Below are 24,297 nucleotides of genomic sequence, written 5' to 3'. Positions count from 1 at the left end.
TGCTTTCATTTACGCAGTGCTTGTAAGGTGGAACAGCATCTCAAAGTGCTGTACAGAGGCATATGGGAAAATGGATACGGAGCCAAAGAAGGGAACTCCCTACCTAACAGCACTGTGTCAGTACCTTCACCACACAGACTGAAGTGGTTCAAGAAGGAGGCTCACCATCGCCTTAGCAAGAGCAACAAGGGATGGACAATAAATGAAGGCCTTGCCAGCGATGCCTACATCCCGTGAATGAATTCAAAAAAAGATTAAGAGGAGTGACCAAATGCTTGGTCAAAGAAGTGGCTTTTACAGAGTGTATTTGAGGAGAGAAATGAATAGAGGAATTTAGTGTGAGGCCAAGGTGGGTTCCAATAGTGTGATAAGGTAATGCGCAAGAGCCTAGAGTCAGAGGACTAGATAATCCAGCTGGAAAGGAGGTGGTGTTTTCGGGCTGCAGAAGGTTAGGGAAGGGCAAGGCTGTGGACCGATTTAAAGATGAGGACTTTGAATTTAAAGAGTTATAGGTTTAGGGGGCAAGGGCAGGCGTGATGGGCAAGCAGAACTAGGAGACGGGCAGCAGAGTATTGGATGAGCTGATTGTTATAGAGGACACAGGTCATCCAGGAGAGTACCAGAGTAATTGAATCTGGAGGTGACAAAGGCATGAGAGTTTCAGCAGCAGATGAGCTGCGAAGGTGATTTGCTGTTGGGCCACAAGATCTTTGTTCATATTATAGTACTGTTGCCAGGGCAAGCCAAGGCTATATTCCCCTAGACAATAAAGTTCAGCTTCATTTCATAAAATAACATGCTGATGCAAACACCTTTCAGTGAGCGGCTTGGTCGCATTCACAAACACACCATCATTTCCTACCTTTTTATATGCTAACAGATGTGACAAATAGCTCATTAGTTAACACTCTGCATATCCTGGCCAAGGATTGTTTTATTTGAAGATCTCACCTCTTTTTCTACTCTTTAATCTGAGCTGAGGCAACAAGAGGTTGTCTTAACAGCAAAACAAAATGTTAGTTAGACCTTTTTGGGTAGAATTTGACTGTGCAATCAGGAGAGATGTAAAATGGGCTGCCAACTCGCTGTCGGCCCTTTTACACTCTTGCATGTTTTACATTCTTGCACGTTTTCATCATTCATAGGCAGTTCCTCGAAATCGAGGAAGACTTGCTCCCACTCTAAAAGTGAGTTCTCAGGTGGCTGTATATTCCAATGCGGGAATTACAGTCTCTATGACAGGTGGGGTAGACATTGGTTGAGAGAAAGGGTGGGTTGGACTTGTTTGCCGCACGCTCCTTCCGCTGTCTGTACTTGATTTCCGCATGTTCTCGGTGATGAGACTCGAGGTGCTCAACACCCTCCTAGATGCTCTTCCTCCACTTTGAGCGGTCTTGGGCCAGGGATTCCCAGGTACCAGTGGGGATGTTGCATTTAATCAAGGAGGCTTTGAGGGTGTCCTCGAAACATTTCCTCTGCCCACCTGGGGCTCGCTTGCCGTGTCGGAGTTCCGAGTAGAGCGCTTGCTTAGGGAGTCTCGTGTCGGGCATGCGGACGATGTGGCCCGCCCAACGGAGTTGGTCGAGCGTGGTCAGCGCTTCGATACTGGGGTTGTTTGGCCTGAGCAAGAACACTGACGCTGGTGCATCTATCCTCCCAGTGGATTTGCAGGATCTTACGGAGGCAGCGCTGGTGGTACTTCTCCAGCGCTTTGAGATGTCTGCTGTATCTAGTCCATGCACATTTTACACTCTCATACAAAGACATTGACTCCAACGACTTGCATTTATATAGTGCCTTTAACATAGTAAAACATCCCAAGGTGCTTCACAGGAGTGTTATCAAACAAAATTTGACACTGCCACATAAAGAGATTTGGGCCAGATTTTCGGCAGGTTTGCAACCGGGTTTTCGCCGCGAATTGACCCTCTGGGGTGAAAACCCAGTCGCAAAGCCCAGGTGGGATCCTCGGGCACCCGTTTGTGGTGGCGCTTACAAGCACCGCCGAGGAGAGGTGCGCCGACGTGCAACGTCGCGGATTGCGTTTGCGCCGGACTTTCAGCACTCTCCCGACCCGTATGCTGTGCCTAGACTAGCGATAGATCAAACTTGATAGATTCAACAAGCATAGGGGTGATGGGTGAATGGACTTGATGCGGGTTAAGATATATGCAACAGAATGTTGGATGAGTTTAAGTTTACCGATGATGGTAGGTGCGCGACAAGCCAGGAAAACATTCCAGATATCCCACTGCCTGTGGTGGTATATTATCAAAGGAAAAAAGTAAAGACTTGCGCCTTTCATGACCACCAGACGCCCCAAAGCACTTTACAGCCAATGAAGTACATTTTGAAGTATAGTCTCTGATGTATCGGTATAGAGGAAGCCATTTTCATGGATTCAAGTGGAGCCATCGGGGGCGATGGAAAACCTAGGTTTCAATCCCATGGTTAGAGACCACGAACATAAGAAAAAATGTGATGGATGGTGCTCAGAGATTATGGGCCTCCATTTGTGCACCACTCTTCCACCTACACCCAAACAATATACAAATATCTCGAGACAAAAAAATTGTTGAATTAAAAGGGGACTGTACCAAGTATAAAAAGAAGGAAAGACTTGCATTTATATCATGCCTTTCACGACTACTAGGTGTCCCAAAGCGCTTTATGGCCAATGAAGTACTTCTGAAGTTTCGTCACTTTTATAATGTAGGAAACACAGCAGCCAATTTGCGCAGAGCAAGTTCCCACAAACAGCAATGTGATAAATGTTTGTTGAGTGATAAATATTGGCCAGGACACCTGCTCTTCTTCGAAATAGTGCCATGGGATCTTTACATCCACCTGAGAGAGAAGACTCAGGTGAAACCAAGAAGACTTGGTTTAACATCTCATCCGAAAGGCAGTGCAGCACTCCCTGAGCAGTGCACTGAAGTGTCAGGCAAACAGACAAGAGATGCGGTCAATATAAATCAACAGGTGGATTTATTATACAAACAAGAAGTGAACAGATTAAAATTGTTGTGAATTACAGCTTATTCTCCATAACCCAGGTCGGTGATTCAAGCGTGGGCAGGTACAGCAGGAGCGGCGAGGTCGGGGCGAAGGAGTGGCGAGAGATTGCAGAGCAATGTGATCGGGGCCCAGGAGAGGCGAGGGCCCAGGGGCAGCACGGGCCAGCCCACACTGCAATATGTCTGCGCACTAGGTCCGTGCAGCAAAGCTGGCCTCCAGTCGTCTTGGTTAATCCTTGCCACTGGATCAAGACCTAGCTCTGTCAAGCCCGTGTGGTGGCTGGTGTGCAACTGCCACCACATGTTAAAAAAATCCACGCACAGGCATCTTCCACCCTTCAATATGCAGTTCGGAACCTGGAATATTAGGTCCTTCATTGAAACACCTGTCAACTCATTGAACTCATCTCTTTTTGGCGTGGAAGCAAGTCATCCTCGATTTGAGGGACCGCCTAAGAAGAAGAAGGAGTGTCAGGCTAGAATTTTGTGCTCAAATCTCTGTAGTGGGACTTGAATCCACAACCTTCTGACTCAGAGGCAAGGGTGCGACCAACTGAACTACTGCTGACGAACTGAACCATTTGCGGCATTTAATTCCTTATATTCTAAAGAAAAGAGTGGAATAAAGGAATGAATAAAGGACTTGAATTTATATAGCATCTTTTACAACTACAAGATGTCCCAAAATGATATAAGGCCCATTAAATACTTTTGTAGTGAGATCAATTTCTAACTCTGATAATGTAGGAAATGCAACAGACAATTTGAGCACAGCCATCTCCCACAAACAGCAATGTAATAATGACCAGATCATATGTTTTAGATCTTGGTTGAGGAATAAACATTAGCCAGGACAACAGATGAACTCCCTTGTTCTGCTTCAAATACTGGCATAGGATATTTTACATCCATCTGAGAAGGCAGACAGTTTAACATCTCATCCGAAAAACAGAACTCAATCAGTACTACACTGTAGTCTCTGGAGTGGGGCTTGAACCCACAACTTTCTGACTGAGGGGCAAGAGTGCTACCACCGAACATGACGCTTTGAGACAAAGTTATTATACAAGTATTAGGAAGTATTTATTTACAAAAAAATCTGTCAATCTCAGATTTGAAAGCTTCAGTTGACACAGCATCCACAGACTTTTGGGGGAGAGTTCCAAATTTCTAATAACCTTTGAGTGAAGAAGTGCTTCTCCTGGCTGGAGTGTCTAGAACTAGGGGGCACAGTCTCAGGATAAGGGGTAGGCCATTTAAGATACAGATGAGGAGGAATTTCTTCACTCAGAGGGTTATGAATCTTTGGAATTCTCTGCCCCAGAGGGCTGTGAATGCTGAATTTCTGAATATATTTAAGGCTGAGATAGATAGGTTTTTGGAGTCTCGGGGAATCAAGCAATATGGAGATCGGGCGGGAAAGTGGAGTTGAGGTCGATGATCAGCCATGATCTTATTGAATGGCGGAGCAGGCTCGAGAGGCCGTATGACCTACTCCTGCTCCTATTTCTTGTGTTCTTATGTTCCTGATTTCACTCTTGAATGACCTATCTCTAATTTTAAGATTATGCTCCTTGAGCTGGACTCTCCCACCAGAGGAAACAGATTCTCTTTAACTGCCCTATTGAATCCTTTTTACATTTTAAACGCCTAGATTAGATCGCGTCTCAATCTTCCCTACTCAAGGAATAGAAGTTTTGCAGCCTTTCCTCATAATTTAACAATTTAAGCTCCTGGTGAATCTGCAATGCAACCCCTCCAAGGCCAACATGTCCTTCCGGAGGAACGGTGCCCAGAACTGACTGCAAGATTCCCATATGTTTGCGTAATAACACAAACTAGCATAGTCATGCAGGCATGCTGGTGCATTGTGCTATCTCAGTTTCAATTCGATTGGCCTGCCCGCTTTGTGCAATTGCATCATGCCATGATGTTCTCAGGCCCATCCACTGAACTGGTCTCTGATCGCTTTACACAGAGGAGGTCAGCTCCAATTGGCGGGCCATGTAGTCTGCATGACTGATATTCTTGATTGAATTTTTCGAGGAAGTAACCAGGAGGGTCGATGAGGGCAAAGAATAGGAGGTAGTGTATGTGGATTTTAGTAAAGCTTTTGATAAAGTCCCACATGGCAGACTGGTCACAAAAGTAAAAGCCCATAGGATCCAGGGCAAAGTGGCAAGTTGGATCCAAAATTAGCTCAGAGGCAGGAAGCAAAGGGTTAACAATTGATGGGTGTTTTTGTGACTGGAAGGATGTTTCCAGTGGGGTTCCGCAGGGCTCAGTACTAGATCCCTTACTTTTTGTGATATACATTGTGACGTCCGAAATCCGGAAACTTCGGGACCGAGGCCGTTCCAGATTCCGGGTATTTCCGGATTTCGAAACGTCTTTGCCAAGGCTGAGGTAGGTGGGGTCGGGGGTAGGGCCGCTGAGGTAAGGGGGTAAGGTCGGGCCGCCGAGGGCCGGGGCGGAGGCCGGGCTGGGGCGAGGTCGGGCCACCGAGGGCCTGGGCGGAGGTCATGCCGGGGCGAGGTCAGGCCGGGGTGAGGTCGGGTCAGGCCAGGGCGAGGTCGGGCTGGGTCAAGGTCGGGCTGCCGAGGACCGGGGTGGAGATCGGGTCGCCGAGAGCTGGGGTGAGATTGGGTGGGTGAGATTGGGTTGTTGAGGTCTGGCCACCGAGGGCCGGGGCAATGTCGGGCTGCCACGGTGGGGGAGTCCGGATTTCAGAACATTTTCCGGTTTGCAGACGACCCCGCCATGGATCGGCCCGATGTCCGGATTCTGAAATATTCCGAATTTTAGAACTCTGGATTTCGGACGCTCACCCTGTACATCAATGATCAGCTGTGTAGTTGATAATGAAGAAGAAAGCTGTAGACTGCAGGAAGATATCAATCAACTGGTCAGGTGGGCAGAACAGTGGCAAATGGAACTTAATCCAGAGAAGTGTGAGGTAATAGATTTGGGGAGGGCTAACAAGGAAAGGGAATATACATTAAATGGTAGGATACTGCGAAGTGTAGAGGGACAAAGGGATCTTGGAGTGCATGTCCACAGATCCCTGAAAGTAACAAGCAAGGTGGATAAGGTGGATAAGAAGACATGTGGAATACTTGGCTTTATTAGCCGAGGCATAGAATACAAGAGTAGGGAGGTTATGCTTGAACTCTATAAAACACTAGTTAGGCCACAGTTAGAGTACTGCATGCAGTTCTGGTCACCACATTACAGGAAGGATGTTATTGCACTGGAGAGGGTACAGAGAAGATTTACGAGGATGTTGCTGGGAGTGGAGAATCTAAGCTATGAGGACAGATTAGATAGGCTGGATTTGTTTTCATTGGAACAGTGGAGGCTTAGGGGAGACCTCATTGAGGTGTATAAAATTATGAGGGGCCTGCATAGAGTGCATAGGAAGGGCCTAATTTCCTCAGCAGAGGGGGTTAACAACCAGGGGGCATAAATTTAAAGTAATTGGTAGAAAGTTTAGAGGGGATTTGAGGGGAAATTTCTTCATGCAGAGGGTTGTGGGGGTCTGGAACTCACTGCCTGAAAGGGAGGTAGAGGCAGAAACACTCACCACATTTAAAAAGTGCTTGGATGTGCACCTGAAGTGCCGTAACCTGCAGCGTTACGGACCTAGAGCTGGAAAGTGGGATTAGGCTGGATAGACTCTTGTCGGCCGGCGGGACACGCTGGGCCGAAATGGCCTCCTACCGTGCTGTAAAATTCTCTGATTCCATGATACAAGACTCCCGAAACAGGCACTTTATTCCAATCTCCATCGTGGCAAGCGAGCCCCCAAGGAGGACAGAGAAAATGCTTCAAGGACACCCTCAAAGCTCCCTTGAAAAAATGTAACATCCTCACCGACTCTTGGGAATCCCTGGCCCAAGACCGCTCAAGGTGGAGAAGAAGCTTTCGGGAAGGCGCCAAACACTTTGAGTCTCTTTGTCGGGAGTATGCGGAAGTCAAGTACAAACAGCGGAAGGAGCATACGACAAACCAAGCACCGCATCCACCCGTCCCTTTAACCACCACCTGCCCCACCTGTGACAGAGTCTGTAGATCCCGCATTGCCCACCTTAGAACTCAAGTTAGTGTGGAAGCAAGTCATCTTCCACTCCGAGGGACTGCCTAAGAGAAGTATAAACAGCCGAGAGCAGAGCATGCAGAGCACTCTCGAACAGAACAAAAGAAAAGATTAGCATCAGAACACCTTCATTGGATAAATTCTCAGAACCATCAAGGGAGCGATTTGACCATTAAGTACGATGAGCCTGGAGCCTTTGTTCATCAGACTGGGAAGGATTGCTAACAGGAAGCTGCAATTTAACTGGAGATTTTTTTTTATAAGTGAGACATTCCTTCCAAAGACACTTGAGTCTAGAGGGGCCTGGGGTTAACGACTAGCTGCAGACATAAGAGATGAGCTGGGAATCAAGTCAGGAGGTGGAGGAGCCACAGCAGCAGGCAATTCCGCAGAGGGTAGGTGGGTGTTTCAAGTAGTTTTGTGTTGGGTTTTGTATGTGGATAAACTACCAAAATATATTCCATCATGGAGTAAATCAAGCAATGTTTTGTGGTTCTGTACTGTGGTTACATTGGAGTATATTTTAACAATACAAGATAGTCACTAACAAATTCAGGACAAAACGTCTTTACCCAGAGTGTTGTTAGAATGTGGAACTCGCTACCACAAGGAGTAGTTGAGGCCAAGCTAGATAAACACATGGGGGAGAAAGGAATAGAAAGGTCACGCTGATGGGGTTAGATGAAGAGGGGTGGGAAGAGGCTCGTGTGAAGCATTAACACCGGCATCAACCAGCTGTACATCTATATAATTCTATGTAACTTACTGACTGTTGAAAACAAGTACATAGAAGAATTTAATCTAAGTGCTGGTTGGAATATTAACTCAGGATTTCTTTTACTCTGATTGTCTGTTTTGGAGTCAAAATTGGTTGTGATTTCACAGGCACTTGTAGCTCTCCAATACTATGCACAAGTGACCATCTTTGAGCACCGGCAGTGAGCTTCGATAGGCTCTATACCCACAACAGAATCAGAGTTCATCAGGGTCCTGTTCCCGTGTGACAGCCATGAACAGCAGGGGGCGGCGTATAGTGTTCAGAAGGGGGAATGCTAATGATTTTTTTTCTCGGGGGGCTGAGACCAGTTGTAAATCCCCAGCTGCGGCCTTGGGTTGAGATGAGCTAAACTCAGCACAGACCAGGAGCAAAATTTTCGCCACCATTCTGCGGTTTTTTTGGTCTACACTTTTTTTTGGAGCAAACTAAAATCTGCAAGTTTCGCCAATGTTTCTGCGCCATTCTAAAGTAGGTACATCCGATTTTTTTTAGCTCCCGATTTTTTCACGTCACTATGGCCCCAAGTTTCCACATGATTTGCTCCTGATTTTTAGGAGCAACTGGTGTAGAACAGAGTATCTTAGAAATCGGAATTCTAATCATTTAGTTTGCTCCAGTTCAAGTCAGTTAGAACAGTTTCACTTTGGAACAGAATTTTTTTTCAAAAGGGGGCGTGTCCGGCCACTTACGCCTTATTTTAAAGTTTCGTGAGTGAAAACTTACTCCAAACTAACTTAGAATGGAGTAAGTGAAGATTTTTGTACGCTCGAAAAAACCTTGTCTACACTTTAGAAAATCAGGCGTAGGTTACAAATCAGGCGTAGGGAATGGTGGAGGGGGGTGTTTAAAGGGAAGTTTACAAACATTAAACACTTCAGTTTTACAATTAAAGAGCCAGCATCAATAATAAATGATAAAAACATCAATAAATCAACCAAAAAACCAATCAAAAAAAATTAATAAGAAATAATGTCTTTTTTTTTTAAATCAATAAATAAAACATTTTCTACTTACCGACTGCAGCACCGGGAGCCCTCCAACAGCGTGCTGGGATGCCCCCCTCAGTGTGTCTCTGTCAGTGTCTCTATCTCTCTGTCTGTCTGTGTGTCTCTCATTCTCTGTCTGTCAGTGTCTGTGTTTCTGACAGCGAGGGGAGGGGGAGGGGGGGAGCAGAGGGAGGGAAGGGGGAGAACGGGGAGGGATGGGGGAGAAGGGGGATGGGGGGAGAAGGGGGAGAAGGGGGAGGAATGGGGAGAAGGGGGAGGGAGGGAGAAGGGGATAAAGGGGAGAAGGGAGAAAGGAGATGGGGGGAAAGGAGATCGTCGGGAAGGAGATTGGGGGAGAAGGGGATAAAGGGGAGAAGGAGATGGGGGGAAAGGAGATTGGGGGGGAGAAGGAGATTGTGGGGGGAGAAGGGGATTGGGGGGGGAGAAGGAGATTGGGGGGAGAGAAGGGGATTGGGGGGGGGAAGGAGATTGGGGGGGTGGGGGGGAAGGAGAAGGGGGAGGGAGGCTGAACGGGCTGGGCCCAAGACTTCGGGCAGGGCCCGTCCCCAGCATCAGATTTACAGGTAGGTGGCATTGGGTCGGGTCAGGGCGGTGGAGGGAGGGAGGTCGGTTCGGTTTGGGTCGGGGGGAGGGAGGGCGGGAGAGGGAGGTCAGGTCGGGGGAGGGAGGTCAGATCCAGTCCGGAGGTGGGGGGGGGGAGCGGGTGTTCGGGTCCGGTCCGGGGGCGGGGGAGGGGGGGAGGCGGGTGTCGTGTCCGGTCTGGGTGGGGGGGGGGGCAGTGGAGGAGGAGCGGGTGTCGGGTCCGGTTCCTGGGGCGGGGGGGGGGGGGGAAGCGGGAGTCGGGTCGGGTCGGGTCCAGTCTGGAGGCAGGGGGCGGGAAGCGGGAGTCGAGTCGGGTCAGGAGAAAGCAGGAGCTGGCCGTGGGAGGAGCCTTATTCACGCAGCCCCAGTGAGGCCATTCGGCCAGGGCTAGGGGCTGCATGATTCGGGCCCCTCCCACACAGTTTCGGGCGCCTGGAGCTACTGCACTTGCGCGCCCACTGTAGCGTGCATGTGCAGAGGTCCCGACACTGTTTTCAGCGCAGGGACCTGGCTCCGCCCCCCACAGCTCCTGCTGCGCTGCGCCGAGGGCCAGAGGACCTGCAGGGAGGTGGAGAATACGGAGGTTTTTTTTAGGCCCACTTTGTGGCGCGAAAAACGGGCATCCAGGACGGGACTGCGCCATTTTAGGCGCGGCTCGAAACTTGGGCCCTGGGGGCGGAACCTGTCGAGTGCGCCATTTCTGGCCCTGTAAGCGAGTTTGGCCAAGTCTGATTTTTTTTTCTAAAACGGAGCGATGCAGTGTCTGAAAAACTATACTTAAGGAAATCGGCGCAGAGAAGATGCCATTGTTTCAGCAGAGCTGAAGATACGGCACCGGGGGGATGTGGGGGTTGGTGGGGCAGGGTTCTTTTGGCCTGGGAAAGAAGCGGGCCGGTGTGGGGTCCTTTCGGCCCAGGATAGAAGCGGGTTGGTGCGGGGTGAGGGGAGGCCTTTCGGCCTGGGATTGCAGTGGCACCGGCATTGTAGAGGTGAAAAAAAAGTCTGTAAATGCTAAAAAGGAATAGAGCAATTTCATATATTGCGATTTCAGTCTGTTGTCCCAAGTCTCACTTAGTGACCTATTTTACAAAGGAGAAATGCTTTATTTGTGCCTCAGCCCTTCAGTGTGTCCCTCGTTCCTCTGGCAAGCTCCGTTTTTCGGCGCAGAACAAGCTCCTCCCACAGAGCTTAAGGACATCTGCGCCGTTCCAAAATCCAAGGTTATGGCGGCGAAACTTGGAACTTTTTTTTGCCGCAGTTGGGCCACTAAAAAATTGGAAGTACTTCTACAACTGTGCCAAAAAAAGTTTATGTGGAATTTTGGGGCCCCAGGAGTCGAACCGGGGACGTTTCTGGCCTGTACAGCTCAGTGACACACCAAGCAGCGCTTTTGTCCAAAGCTATTGGGCGAAGCTTTGCAATTACGTATTTGATTAACAAAAAAACGTAGTGGATCTTTTGTAGTGTTAATGGACTGGGATTCAATGGAGGGGATAAATTTACATCAAATCCCTGACATTGGAGAAATTCAGTTCAGTAGTTGAAAAGTCACTTTTCTAATGTCGAGCTTACGAAATGAATAAGATTTATGCTGAATGAAATGTTATAGAATCATAGTCCGGATGCTCTTCCCCACTTAGTGCGGTCTTCGACCAAGGATTCCCAGGTGCCGATGGGGATATTGCACTTTATCAAGGAAGCATTTTAGGGTGTCCTTGTAATATTTCCTCTATCCACCTGGGGCTCGCTTGCCATGTAAGAGTTCCGAGTGGAGCATTTGCTTTGGGAGTCTCGTGTTGGCATGCGGACGATGTGGCCTGTCCAACGAAGCTGGTCAAGTGTGGTCAGTGCTTCGATGCTGGGGATGTTGGCCTGAGCGAGAACACTGATGTTGGTGCGTCTATCCTCCCAGGAGATTTGCAGGATCTTCTCCAGTGGTACTTCTGCTGTGGTACTTCTCCAGTGCTTTGAGGTGTCTACTGTATATGGTCCACGTCCCTGAGCCATATAGGAGGGCGGGTATAGACCATAAGCTTGCTGCCAGATTTGAGGTCCTCGTCTTCAAACACTTGCTTCCTAACCCACGACCGCTCTAAGTGGAGGCAGAGCATCCAGGAGGGCATTAAGCACCTCGTGTCTCGTCACCGAGAGCATGCAGAAATCAAGCGCAGACAGTGGAAGGAACGTGCGGCAAACCAGGCTCCCCACCCACCCCTTCCTTCAACCACTGTCTGTCCCACCTGTGACAGAGACTGTAATTCCCATATTGGACTGTACAGCAACCTGAGAACTCACTTTTAGAGTGGAAGCAAGTCTTCCTGATTTCGAGGGACTGCCTATGATGCAGCACTGAAGGAGACTATTCAGCCCATCGTGCCTTGCCGGCTCTTTGACGTTCTCCTTTTAACGTACAGCTGCACTTGGCTATCTTGCCAGCATAATAATAAATGTATTTTAATTGCTTTTGTTTGTGCCAAAATAAAACCCACATTGACAGCAGCGACAAGTGGAAGAACTGGTTCTGAGTAGTTCTGGAGAATATAAATTGAAGCCAGAGGATCTAATTGCTCATAGTTTAAGCAGTTTTATCATCAGCAGTAATTATATATTTTAAAATTCTCATCAACTTTTATTGCCAATTGTTCTCCACTCCCATCCTCTCTTAAATGACATGCTCACTTTCACAGAGGAATGAATGGGAAAAATATATATTTACAAAACTGTTTTGCAAAATGTCCTATTTGAAAAGAGTTTCCAAAAACGATTGACGCTCCTACCCACAAATGACGGTTAAAAACCATTGATTTGCCATTAATTTCTGGAGACGTCATTGAGAGAAAATTGTGAATTGTTGAAGAATTCTCAATAAATGAAAACTTTGGGATAGAAATTGGATCCCGAGCGGATGCAAAAGGGGATAAACGTCTTGTGCCCCAAAAATGCCTGAAAGACATCTGACCTGAAATTGGGTTGGCTAATTTTTTCAGGCATCCCTGGCGGCCACCTAAAATGTGCTTTAGGACCCTTAAATATGTAAATGAGGGGCCTAAAGTCTCTCTTCGATCCCCTCACAGAAATTCTATTGCATTCAGCTGGGCAGGTGTCGAGGCTGGCCCACACAGCAATCTTAAGGTTTTGAGCATGGAAAACAAAGCCTACCTGTGGAGCCAGAAAAAGCAGCCCCCCGCCAGGCAATCACCCACCATCCACCTCCCACCCCGCCCCGGCCACTGTACTTATTGCTCGCTCCAACCCATTCCAGGGGACCTGCTGGCAAGGCAAGCGGACCGACATTCATGCCCCATAAGTGAAGGAACTGACTGTGGAGGTGCGACAGGTGTCGGTTGCTCACGCGTAAAATGTAACGAGGTCCCAGGCCCAATTTTGCCCGGCCTTGGGGCGTGCATTGCCAGGGCAGCAGCCAAAACATGCCCAGATGAATTTCATAGAATCATAGCAGTTTACACCATGGAAGGAGGCCATTTCAGCCCATCGGGTCCATGCCAGCCAACAAGAGGCTATCTAGCCTATTCCCACTTTCCAGATCTAGGTCCGTAGCCCTGCAGGTTACGGCACTTCAGGTGCACATCCAAGTACTTTTTAAATGTGTGAGGGTTTCTGCCCCTGCCACCTTTTCAGGCAGTGAGTTCCAGACCTCCACAATCCTCTGCGTAAATAAATTTCCCCTCAAATCCCCTCTAAATCTTCTATCAATTTAAATTTATGCCCCCTGGTTGTTGACCACTCTGCTAAGGGAAATAGGTCCTTTCTATCCACTATACCTGGTACCTTTGCTTAAGTAAGAAATGGTAAATTGTCCCCTTCTAACCCTAGTACTAATGTTTAAAGAAAATGGTGAGAAAAGTCTGTATTGGAATAGGGGACAGGGAACTTCTTAAATTATTCACTTGTGCGATATTGCTACGTCCCTGTTTCAGCATATAAAGGAATCGATTATTCCCTACCATTTGTTCATTGGACAATATTTATTTTCCCCACTCTCTGAGTTGATAATTAAGATGTTTTGATTTATATTTTGTCATGTGTCATGAGCCCATAAGTTAAAACTTATTAGATATTAATATTTTTGTGTCGTACATGTGATACACAGAATGACCTGGTATTCATTTAGCTCCTTTCATATCTTTAGAAATCTGCAAAAGATTTAAAACCAAGGACTTACTTTTGAAATGCAATCACTATTATGTAGATGAACATAAAATAGTGATTGCCCAGCAATGTCCCACATACAGTACATAAGAACATAAGAACATAAGAATTAGGAACAGGAGTAGGCCATCTAGCCCCTCGAGCCTGCTCCACCATTCAATAAGATCATGGCTGATCTGGCCGTGGACTCAGCTCCACTTACCCGCCTGCTCCCCGTAACCCTTAATTCCCTGTAAATGAATACAGTAAATCACAGTAAATGAATAACAGTAAATGAATCACAGTAAATGAATAAAAAAAACATACTCTGTTCCTGGTGTTGATTAAGGGAGGAAATTTGACCAGAAAACCAGGAAAGCTCCCAAATGGTGCCATGGGATCATTTGCGCCTATTAAGCAGGCAGACAGGGTCTAACATTTTGTCCAAAAGACAGCACCTCTGACGAGGCAGTACTTCTTCGAATGTCAATCTGGAAAATGTGCTCAAGTCCTGAAGTGGGCTTGAAACCACAACCTTCTGACTCTGAAATGAAGTTGTGCACTGAGCATCCAAACCTTTAGCAGTCTTCTCTCTGCCCACCTGAAGAAGTTTCACGTTATGTGGCAGATGCTCCCCTAGCAACCAAACCACCATTAAGCAGGAGACGGCTACTGAACAATTAAAACAGCACCTGACTCGGCAGTGACTGACTGGATAACTGCACCACCTCGTCTGGCACTGCATGATAAAGACGAGAGATGTCCCAAATTCACATCCCTGGTGTGCACAGTTTGCTGATTTCAGCTGAGATAGTGGTAGGAGTGCTACAATCGGCCTGTGTTAACACTCAGGGCTCCCATTTAAGATTTTTTAAATTCATTCACAGGATGTGGGTGTCGACGGCAAGGCCAGCATTTATTGCTCGTCCCTACTTGCCCTCGAGAAGTTGGTGGTAGTGAGCCGCTTTCTTCAATAAGCGGCTTGCTAAGCCACTTCAGAGGGCTTAAGAGTCAGTCACATTTCTGTGTGTCTGGAGTCAATTATAGGCCAGACCAGGTAAGGACAGCAGATTTCCTTCCCTAAAGGACATTAGTGAACCAGGTGGGTTTTTACGACAATCAGTTTCTGATTACTGATACTGGTAATTTTGTTTCAGATTTATTTAATTGAATTGAAATTTCCCAGCTGCCGTGGTGGGATTATAAACTCGTGTCTCTAGATCATTAGTCCAGGCCTCTGGATTACTAATTCAATAACAGAACCTCTATTCTACTGTACACAAGCACTGATCCAGTGATCCTTGCAGAAAAGTAGATGTACATAGACATGAGATCAGGATGGACCTAAGTTTGACTGTGATGGCCAGGTTGTCCCAAAGCGCTTTACAGCCAATGAAGTACTTTTGAAGTGTAGTCACTGTTATAATGTAGTCACTTACACTTCCAGCCAGAGTCACTGGAGAGCCATCAAGGGCAGGAACTCAGGAGTGTTGAGTTCAATTGCTGTGCACCTAACTCGATACATATGGGGTTGCAAATTTGGAATATTCCATCCACTGGATAAACACACTGATTCACTATCAAGAGAACCCGTGGACCAATAATCCTATTAAATTACATAGGATATATGGCACAGAAACAGGCCATTCGGCCAAATCAGTCCATGCCAGCGCTTATGCTCCACTCGAGCCTCCCCCTATTTTTCTTCATCTAACTCTTATCAGTGTAACCCTCTGTTCCCTTTTCCCTCATATGCTTGACCAGCCATCCCTTAAATGCATCTATACTATTCGCTTCAACCACTCCCTGTGGTAGCGAGTTCCACATTCTCACCACTCTTTGGGTAAAGAAGTTTCTTCCGAATTCCCTACTGGATTTCTTGGTGACTATCTTATATTGATGGCCTCTAGTTATGCTCTACCCCTCAAATGGAAACATTCTCCTTGAATCCACTCTTATCAAAACCTTTCATAATTTTAAAGGTCTCTATTAAGTCATCCCTCCACCTTTTTTTCAAGAGAAAAGAGACCCAGCCTGTTCATCCATATTGATATATATACTCTCGCATTTCTGGTATCACCTTTGTAAATCTTCTCTGCACCCTCTCCAGTGCCTCAATATTTTTTTTATAATATGGTGACCAGAACTGTACTCTCTAAGTGTGGTCTAACCAAGGTTCGATACATGTTTAGCATAACTTCCCTATTTTTCAATTCTATCCCTCTAGAAATAAGCCCTAATTTTGGTTTGCTTTATTTTACGGCCTTGCTAACCTGTGTCGCAACTTTTAGTGATTTGTGTATTTGTACTCCGAGATCCCTTTGTTCCTCTACCCCACCTAGACTCGTACCATCCAAGTAATAAATGACCTCCCTATTCTTCCTATCAAAATGTACTACATCACATTTATCTGAACTTCAATAGCTCTGTTGATTAGTTCTAATTTAATCAGGTTTTTCATCTACTGGGATAGTGATGCCTGCTGATAATGTTTTCTTTTGTTGATGGTAAGAAAATGAGAGGGAACAAAACTGATTTCCAGCTCTGGTAGCATTGCACAGCTAGACTAGAGGCCCAAAGAAACATAGGTCTGCCAAGGGCTATAAATGAAGGGGAGGTGGGCCTCAACTAGCACCCAGGTCCCGTGACGGGCACCATGAATCAGATGATTGATCTGTAATCTGCATGAGTCAAAGGAAGCTGCAAAAATGAGATGTACTGCACTGCTATATAATTGCCAGGAAATAATGAACATCCGATTACATCCTGTATGATTGGCAAACTTTGATTCAGGTATCCTGAGCTATTTTAAAGAACACATAGAATAGGATTTGTTGTATTCCATTCCTATTGGTACATGTTCAGATTAGTTTGAGTATAAGGGTAAAGCTTCTATAAACAACTGCATTCTGCACACTTGACCTCTGAGGTTGAACACTGGAGCAAAAAGCAGTGTGCTATTAAATTTCCGACATGTAGCAGCAATGCTGAATCACAGGAACCTGCTAAAGTATTTGCTTCTAAAGATAAACCTGTGCTGCGCAGCGGTGTTGTACCAGGTCTAAATAGTTCGAATACCTATGGCCCTTATCTTTGTTTCCTGACGAATTCTCAAATTGACTCTCTCTTAAATGCCATAATTGTCATTGTTTTTATATCCATGTGTCAAATATTTAAAAAGAAGGGTATATTTAGCATGGCTTAGATACAAAGGGGTAGAAACTCGCCTTGGTCGGTAGTTCAAAACAGGCATAATACCCCATCGACTGCCTGATATACGTCGCACCGATATTCAATTCCATTGATGTCAATGGAGCTGAATATCTGATTATTGTGTATAACGGGCAACAAAAGCGATACTGCCCGACAATGTTCCCTCTAATTATTTTTTCCGTGCGTGGTCCCTTTAAATTTGCGCGGCTGCGCAGTATGTTTTCCAGCAGAGCGGGACCTCCCGATCGGTGCGCAGCTTAGGGGGAAAGTTGCCACCCAATTTGTGTTGCCGTCCAAGACAAATTTCTGCACCCTCCCCATATCCAGAATTGTTTGACTGGCATCCTGCGATCTTCACAAGCTTCAGTGTTGATATTGTAATTTTGTCCTGCTGTTTGGGGGCAACTTTTGCATCGATAGCGCATCCGTTTGCGCTTTAACAAAAGGGGAGTTAACAAAACCGCAATTAGGTGGCAGGTACTCGTGCCAACTTACCACTGTGTCGATGTCTGCCGCGATTGTTGGGTGGACCTGCACCCTGGTGGCCAGAGCTCCCAATGGAAACAGGCGAGAGCCTCGTACAGATCTGCAAATCGGGGTCAAACGTTGCAGTTAAGACCCCAGTGCCATTTTCGACTACCGCCAGTTCCTGCAAGTTGGGAGGCAGCCATTTCCAGCAATGATTAAAGGGCTGCTGCTGTCGGGGAAGGCTGGATGGAGGTGTGAGAAACCGTTCTATGGAAGTTACCCATGGGTTTTGGCTTTGGAATGTTATGTACTTGCTGCTTGCTGTAGGTTTCTCAAGCATAATACTTGCTGTTCCAAAGTCCTGCTTCTTTGTATTCCTCACTCTAAGTAAACCTTCCCCTTAAGGTGCTGCCGTAGGCCTTTTCACAAATGATCATCCTGCGCGATACCTCACCTCCAGATTGGGGAGCTGTGTATTAGGGAGTGTATTTTGTGCTGGCAGTTAACTGACCACATTATAATGTGGGCCCAAGACTGAAATCCATAGGACCCCACACTGACTCCTCCGGGCAGCCCCTGCGTGTATCCTGACCCCCACCCGCCCACTTAACACGAAAATTCCTGTTTCTCCTCTTGTAAGCTTATTTTTTTATAAAATTGTCTTTGTCCCCTTGCCTGGTCAGAATCTCGACTCTTTCTAATTGGTCTCTATGCAAATATGAGTGCATACGCCTGCTCTGGCACTTGTAACAAAAGAGAGTTCAGAATAATTCCCAGAGCTGCGGACATCCCAGACTCTCTCTCTAAAATCAGTGTATTGCAATTGTAGGAACCAGAATAGCTTCAGGCCAAAGGGAAAGCTGGAACAGCCCCAGTTTACACATGATTTGGCTAAATATCTTGCTGGTTAGAACGTGTCCAGGAGGAAGATGCTATGCAGATGTACACCAAGATATAGGAGGCAAGGAGGGAACTCAAAATGCATGGAGAGTAGAAACAGACATGGAGGATAGAATAGAAGACTGAGTACGTATAGAGTGAGGCAGAGGGAACTAAAGGAAAAAACATAGGGGAGGAGAGAATCAAAAACTGTGGAGTGGACTGGACAATAATGTAAGAATGGCTTACTAACATTATATATTATTTTTCCTAATGGATTAACTTTCAGGATTCAAACTTTGCCTCTTGTTACAGAACTTCTTGGGGATACCTAAGTCAATATACCACACTGTGGTAGGAGGATCCTGGTTCTTAAATGATGGGGGAAAAAATGAGCAATGGTGTTTACTTATTTTTAATGTGTGCTGGTGAGAAACTTTTATACTGAGCTTAGAGGATGTTACCACCATGATTCCCTGCTGCGTTAGCTGATGGCAACCCAATATAAACTTGCTGAATTTGCTAAGGCCAGACAGCGGGAAGCCTCCATGACACAGGCATACCAGGATATCCAGGTTGAAACTAGGGTCAAAGATGAGCTTGCACTTTAAATGGGAGAAGAGTTTTATCTCTAGATTTGCTGTTTTTTTAATGTTAGGAGTTTGTGGTTCAAAGGAGCTAATCACTTTAAATTGTCTTCCTGCAGATTTTAAGAAGGGCACCAATGCACTGAACCATGGCAGCAAAAAGCTTACGACTTGTAGCACTTTTGGTGATGGTTGGCATTTCTGAAGTGAATCTGGAGAAACCATACACCTCACCTTTCCAATTTACCCACCATGTTTACAATGCTACTATCTATGAAAATTCCTCCCCCAAGACCTACATCGAAAGCAATATAAAAATGGGCATTCAGATCACAGAGGCTGTTGGGAACATTAAATACAAAATTGTTTCTGGAGACAATACGAATGTGTTCAAAGCTGAGGAATACTTGGTAGGCGACTTCTGCTTTTTACGCATAAGGACCAGAAGTACCAACATGGCTGTTTTGAACAGAGAAGTAAAGGATCATTATCTGCTGACAGTCCAGGCATCTGACAGAACATTCCAACATGAAGTGTGGACTAAGGTGATGATCCAAATCCTTGATAAAAATGACTTGCGTCCTCTTTTTTCACCACTGTCATACACTGTCTCCATAACAGAGGATACCCCATTGAGATCCAGCATTGCCAGAGTCACTGCAACAGATGCAGATATCGGAAGCAATGCAGAGTTTTATTATGCTTTCAAAGACAGGACCGATGTGTTTGCCATTCATCCCAGTAGTGGCATTGTCACACTGGCGGGAAACCTGAATTACACAACTCTGAAGCAGTACATCCTAGAAATCTTGGCAGTGGACCGCATGATGAAGCTGTTTGGAGGCAATGGGATTGGTAGTGTGGCGAAGCTGACTGTCAATGTAGAGCAGGCTGGTACGAGAGTGCCAGGAATTCTCTCTGTACGTTTCACCCCTCCTGGAACTGACCACGGTGCCACACATGCTATTATCACAGTTGAAGAAGGAGTAGATGCAGTGGACATTGTGGATGGGGACTCATTGCACCTTTTCAGAGTGGTACCATTCTACCAAGGCAGTAGGGAGTTCAAGCTAATATATATCAGTGAGGCAAACTGGTTGAGCAATTCCCTTGGCTATAATTTGTCTCTGCAAGCCAGAGTTAAAAGCAACCCAACTAACTATTCACCAATAAAAGTTATTCACATACCAGCAAAGCAGACTGAAGCCTTAAAGTTTGAGGAAGACGTTTATGAGGTTAGATTGTGTGAGTTTGCACCACCAAATAGTCCTGTTGTAATGGTTAAAGCTCAACCTAAACTTCCAAATCAGACATATTATCTGGAACGCAGTCATGACAGTACCAAATTTAGGATAAATCGTCTAACTGGTCTCATTACCACTAATGCTGCACTGAATTTCTTGGAACAATCCCATTTTGAATTGAAAGTAAAGACCAGTGTTGGCCAGATCTCCACCAGTATTATTATTGATCTCATAGACACCAATAATAATGCTCCAGAGTTCCGAGCATCTTCATACCAGGGGAGTATTGATGAAAATGTCCAAATTGGAACAAGTATCTTAACCGTCAATGCAACTGACAAAGACCAAGGTGAAAATGGCTATGTGACGTATAGCATTGCCAATGTAGCTCCTGTTCCTTTCAACATTCATCCTTTCACAGGGACTATTGTGACATCTGAAGACCTGGACTATGAACTCATGCAGCGAGTGTACCACCTACGAGTTTGGGCTTCTGACTGGGGATCACCATATGACTATGAAATGGAAGTCCCTGTCACAATTTACTTGAAGAATCTGAATGACAACAAGCCATTGTTTGAGAAGGACAATTGCCATGGTAATGTTTCAAGAAATCTCACTGTGGGATACCTCATCACCACTGTCTCTGCAGTAGATGCAGATGAACTGCAAGGAATCAGATACGAGCTTTTGTCTGGTAATGAACTGGATTTTTTTGATCTCAATCCAATTTCTGGTGCACTAATGTTGAAGAACCCCTTCCCTTACAATCCTGTCAATAAGATGTCATTTTTTAATCTTAAAATCACCGCCTCAGATGGGGAGAACTATGCTTCCACTATAGATGTTAACCTCACTGTTACAGATAGACTGAAAATGGTCAGCATGCATTGCGAAGACACTGGAGCAATTAAAATGTTAGCAGAGACCCTGCTGCTTTCTGTTAAACCACACCATCAACCACATGAAGAAGATTCATTCTCTTATATCCACATTGTCAATGCTCATACTCCACAATTTAATATTAATTTTCCAAACTCAATTGACATAAGAGAGAACATCCCAGTCTATTCAACCTTCTTGAATATTCATGCTACCGATCCTGACTCTGGTTTCAATGGCAAGCTGGTCTACGTGATCTCGGATGGGAATGAAGACAGTTGCTTCATTGCAGAGATGGAGACTGGAGAACTGAAAGTTGTGTTACCCTTAGATTATGAAAAAACAAATCTTTATATTTTAAACATTACAATTTATGATCTTGGAATGCCTCAAAAATCCACTTGGAGGCTGTTAACAGTGCATGTGCTGGATGCAAATGATAATAAACCAATATTCTTGGAAGATAGTTATTCAGTAATAGTACATGAAAATGCAGAGCTTGGAAGGACTATAGCCCAGGTGAAGGCTAAAGATAACGATATGGGAGAAAATGGAGAAATAAAATACTCACTTCTGACTGATACCAAAACATTTTCCATTGACAAAACTTCAGGGAAAGTGCGTGTCACTGGTAAATTAGATCGAGAGCTTCATCCAATATATGTTTTGAAAATCGAAGCCAGGGATCAGCCTCAACTGGACCCCCAGCTATTCTCAACCATTGATCTAACAGTAGTCTTGGAAGATGCCAATGATAACCCACCTCAGTTTGTCCCATCCTACTACAGGGTGAGAGTTCCTGAAGATATTCCAGTAGGGACTGTCATAGTGTGGCTTGAGGCCTATGATCCAGATCTCGGACAGGGAGGTGAAGTGCGCTACAGCCTGATAACGACTAGAGAAAATACATTCAGAATTGACAAAATAGTAGGAGCTGTCCGTATCAATAAGCAATTAGACTTTGAAAATGAGAATTTTTATAATCTAACAGCTCATGCTGCTGACAGTGGAAAACCCCGTCCTCAGAGCACCACCTGTTATGTGGAAATCGAAGTGATTGATGTCAATGAAAATCTGCATCGACCACACTTCTCCTCCTTTGTGTTCAAAGACTCTGTCAGTGAAGGGGTGCGTGTGGGAACCTCAGTGATGAGACTCACTGCTCAGGATGAAGACAAAGGGAAGGATGGTGAGATACGCTATTTGATCAAGGGTGGAACAGGTCTTGGAGTCTTTACCATTAATGAAGTAACAGGTAAGAACACGAGCAGAAATGCTAAACAAGAATAGACAACCACTTAGGCTCCCTGATCATACTTTCCACTAATTTGGATTGAACTGATTTCATTATAATCTCTGGAAAAATAATTTGAATAACAAGTATTACTGAATGTTTGAGGATTGAGCCTTTTTAAAATTTATCATCTAAAATTTATTGCCATTTTACAAAATAAAGTCAAACCTCATTACAAGTTGGAGGATTAAAAAAGCAGTTTTTATCAGGAATTAATGTAAACTATTTCAGTCTCCTTACCAACTGGAGCTTCAGGTAAGGTTAGAAAATAAATTTATGATAATGCAGTCTCAGTATTAATCCTGTGATCCATAAAGATGGCAGTGCTGCATAGAACAGTATTCCCGATTGGCCTGATGGAACTATTACTAAGTTGGAATAGGTGTTAATCTTATTGAGCCTTCATGGGAAATATCAGCAGATTGGAGTCAATAGCTTGGAAATCTTTGAAAATTGGGGGAGATGTATAAAGGGCAGATGAATCGATAGCGCCCATTTTACACTATCGCCCAAAGTCAAAAGTTACTCCCACTGGAAGGGATACCTTCAAACTACAGAAATTTCAATAAGATTACAGAATGTTTATTTTTACTGAACACAGTTTAAGGGGGAACACACCACTACCTATGTAAGAATGTAAGGTTTGTGTGGCTCTTAATTTTTACATGTTAAAACATTTGAAAATCTGTCAGTTGGATTTGTGGTTTGAAAATAGTATTGAAGGTAAGGAGATGCACCCGTTCTGTATGTAAACAGCCCCGAGACTTGGAAATACCATTTGCGCAAAGGCTTGCTGCACAGTGTGAACATTTTTGGAACTGGAAGTATATTGTAAAATGAAAATCTGTTGCGTACCAGAAATGAACACGAAAAATAGACTGAACATTTGGACATTCATTGTGAGTTTTTGTTAATATGCAAGTGGGTAAATTTAAAGGCCACTGTTAGGGTTTTTTTCAGCAGTCCTCCACTGTTTCCTGAAAATTATGAATCCTGCTTATAACAGTAGCTCTCCAATACAAAGGAGCATAGAAACAGGAGTTGTCCATTCTGCCCTCCAGCCTCTTCCGCCTTTCAATAAGATCATGGCTGATCTGTATCCACACTCCGTACACCCGCCTTGGCTCCATATCCCTTAATACCCTTGGCTAGCAAAATTCTATCAATCTCAGATTTAAAATTACTAATTGAGCTAGCATCCACTGCCTTTTGTGGGAGAGAGAGTTCCGCACGTCTACCACCCTTTGTGTGAAGAAGTGTTTCCTAACTTCTCTCCTGAATGGCCAGGCTCTGATTTTAAGGTTATGTCCTCTTGTCGTAGACTCCCCCACCTGTGGAAAAAGTATCTTTATTTACGCTATCAATTTCTTTCAAAATCCTAAAATCCTCAATCAAATCACTTTTTAACCTTCTATAGTCAGGGATTTTAAACCTAGTTTATGTAATCTCTCCTCATAGTCTAACCCTTGGAGCCCTGGTAACATTCTAGTGACTCTGCGCTGTACTCCTTCCAAGGCCAATATATCCTTGCTACAACAATAGCAACAACAGGGTTCCTGGAACTGTACACAATACTTCAGATGTGAACTAACCAATGCTTTGTATAGCTGTAGCAAAACTTCCTCCTCTTTATATTCTAGCCTCTACTTATAAAGGGTAACATTCCATTAGACTTTTGTATAGTTTTTGCACCTGACTACTGCATTTTAGTGATCTGTGTGCATTAACCCATACATCCCTTTAGACCTTCACTGTTCCTAGCTTTTTACCATTTAAAAAATGTTTGAACCTATTCTTTTTTTGGTCCAAAATTGATGACTGCACACTTGCCAGCATTGAAATCCATCTGCCACAGTTTTGCTCACTCATTTAATCTATCAACTTCTCTCTAATTTCATGCTCCCGACTACACTACTTACTATGCCACCAATGTCAGCAGCAAACTTGGATATATAGCTCTCTATTGAGTAATCCAAGTCATTAATAAATATAGTGAATAGTTGAGGCCCCAGCACAGATCATGGGATTACAGAGGATTACAAAAGATATACGACACAGAAACAGGCCATTCGGCCCAACCAGTCTATGCCGGAGATAATGC

The 24,297-nt window shown here is 45.1% G+C and overlaps 1 protein-coding gene across 1 annotated transcript in view; it reads left to right on the top strand.

Moving 5' to 3' along the window:
* The first annotated feature begins 18,925 nt into the window (after positions 1-18,925).
* LOC139262030 (protocadherin Fat 1-like) overlaps positions 18,926-24,297 on the top strand; it is a 116,529-nt gene continuing 111,157 nt past the window's right edge. Inside the window, exon 1 of the mRNA XM_070877192.1 lies at positions 18,926-22,157. Within this exon, the coding sequence (XP_070733293.1) occupies positions 18,926-22,157 (3,232 nt within the window). The remainder of the gene's footprint in view (positions 22,158-24,297) is intronic.

Source organism: Pristiophorus japonicus, chromosome 4 (assembly GCF_044704955.1).
Source record: "Pristiophorus japonicus isolate sPriJap1 chromosome 4, sPriJap1.hap1, whole genome shotgun sequence".
Taxonomy (NCBI): Eukaryota; Metazoa; Chordata; class Chondrichthyes; family Pristiophoridae; genus Pristiophorus; species Pristiophorus japonicus.
The sequence above is the reverse complement of the archived record's forward strand: the minus strand, read 5'-3'. Positions and strand labels throughout refer to the sequence as shown.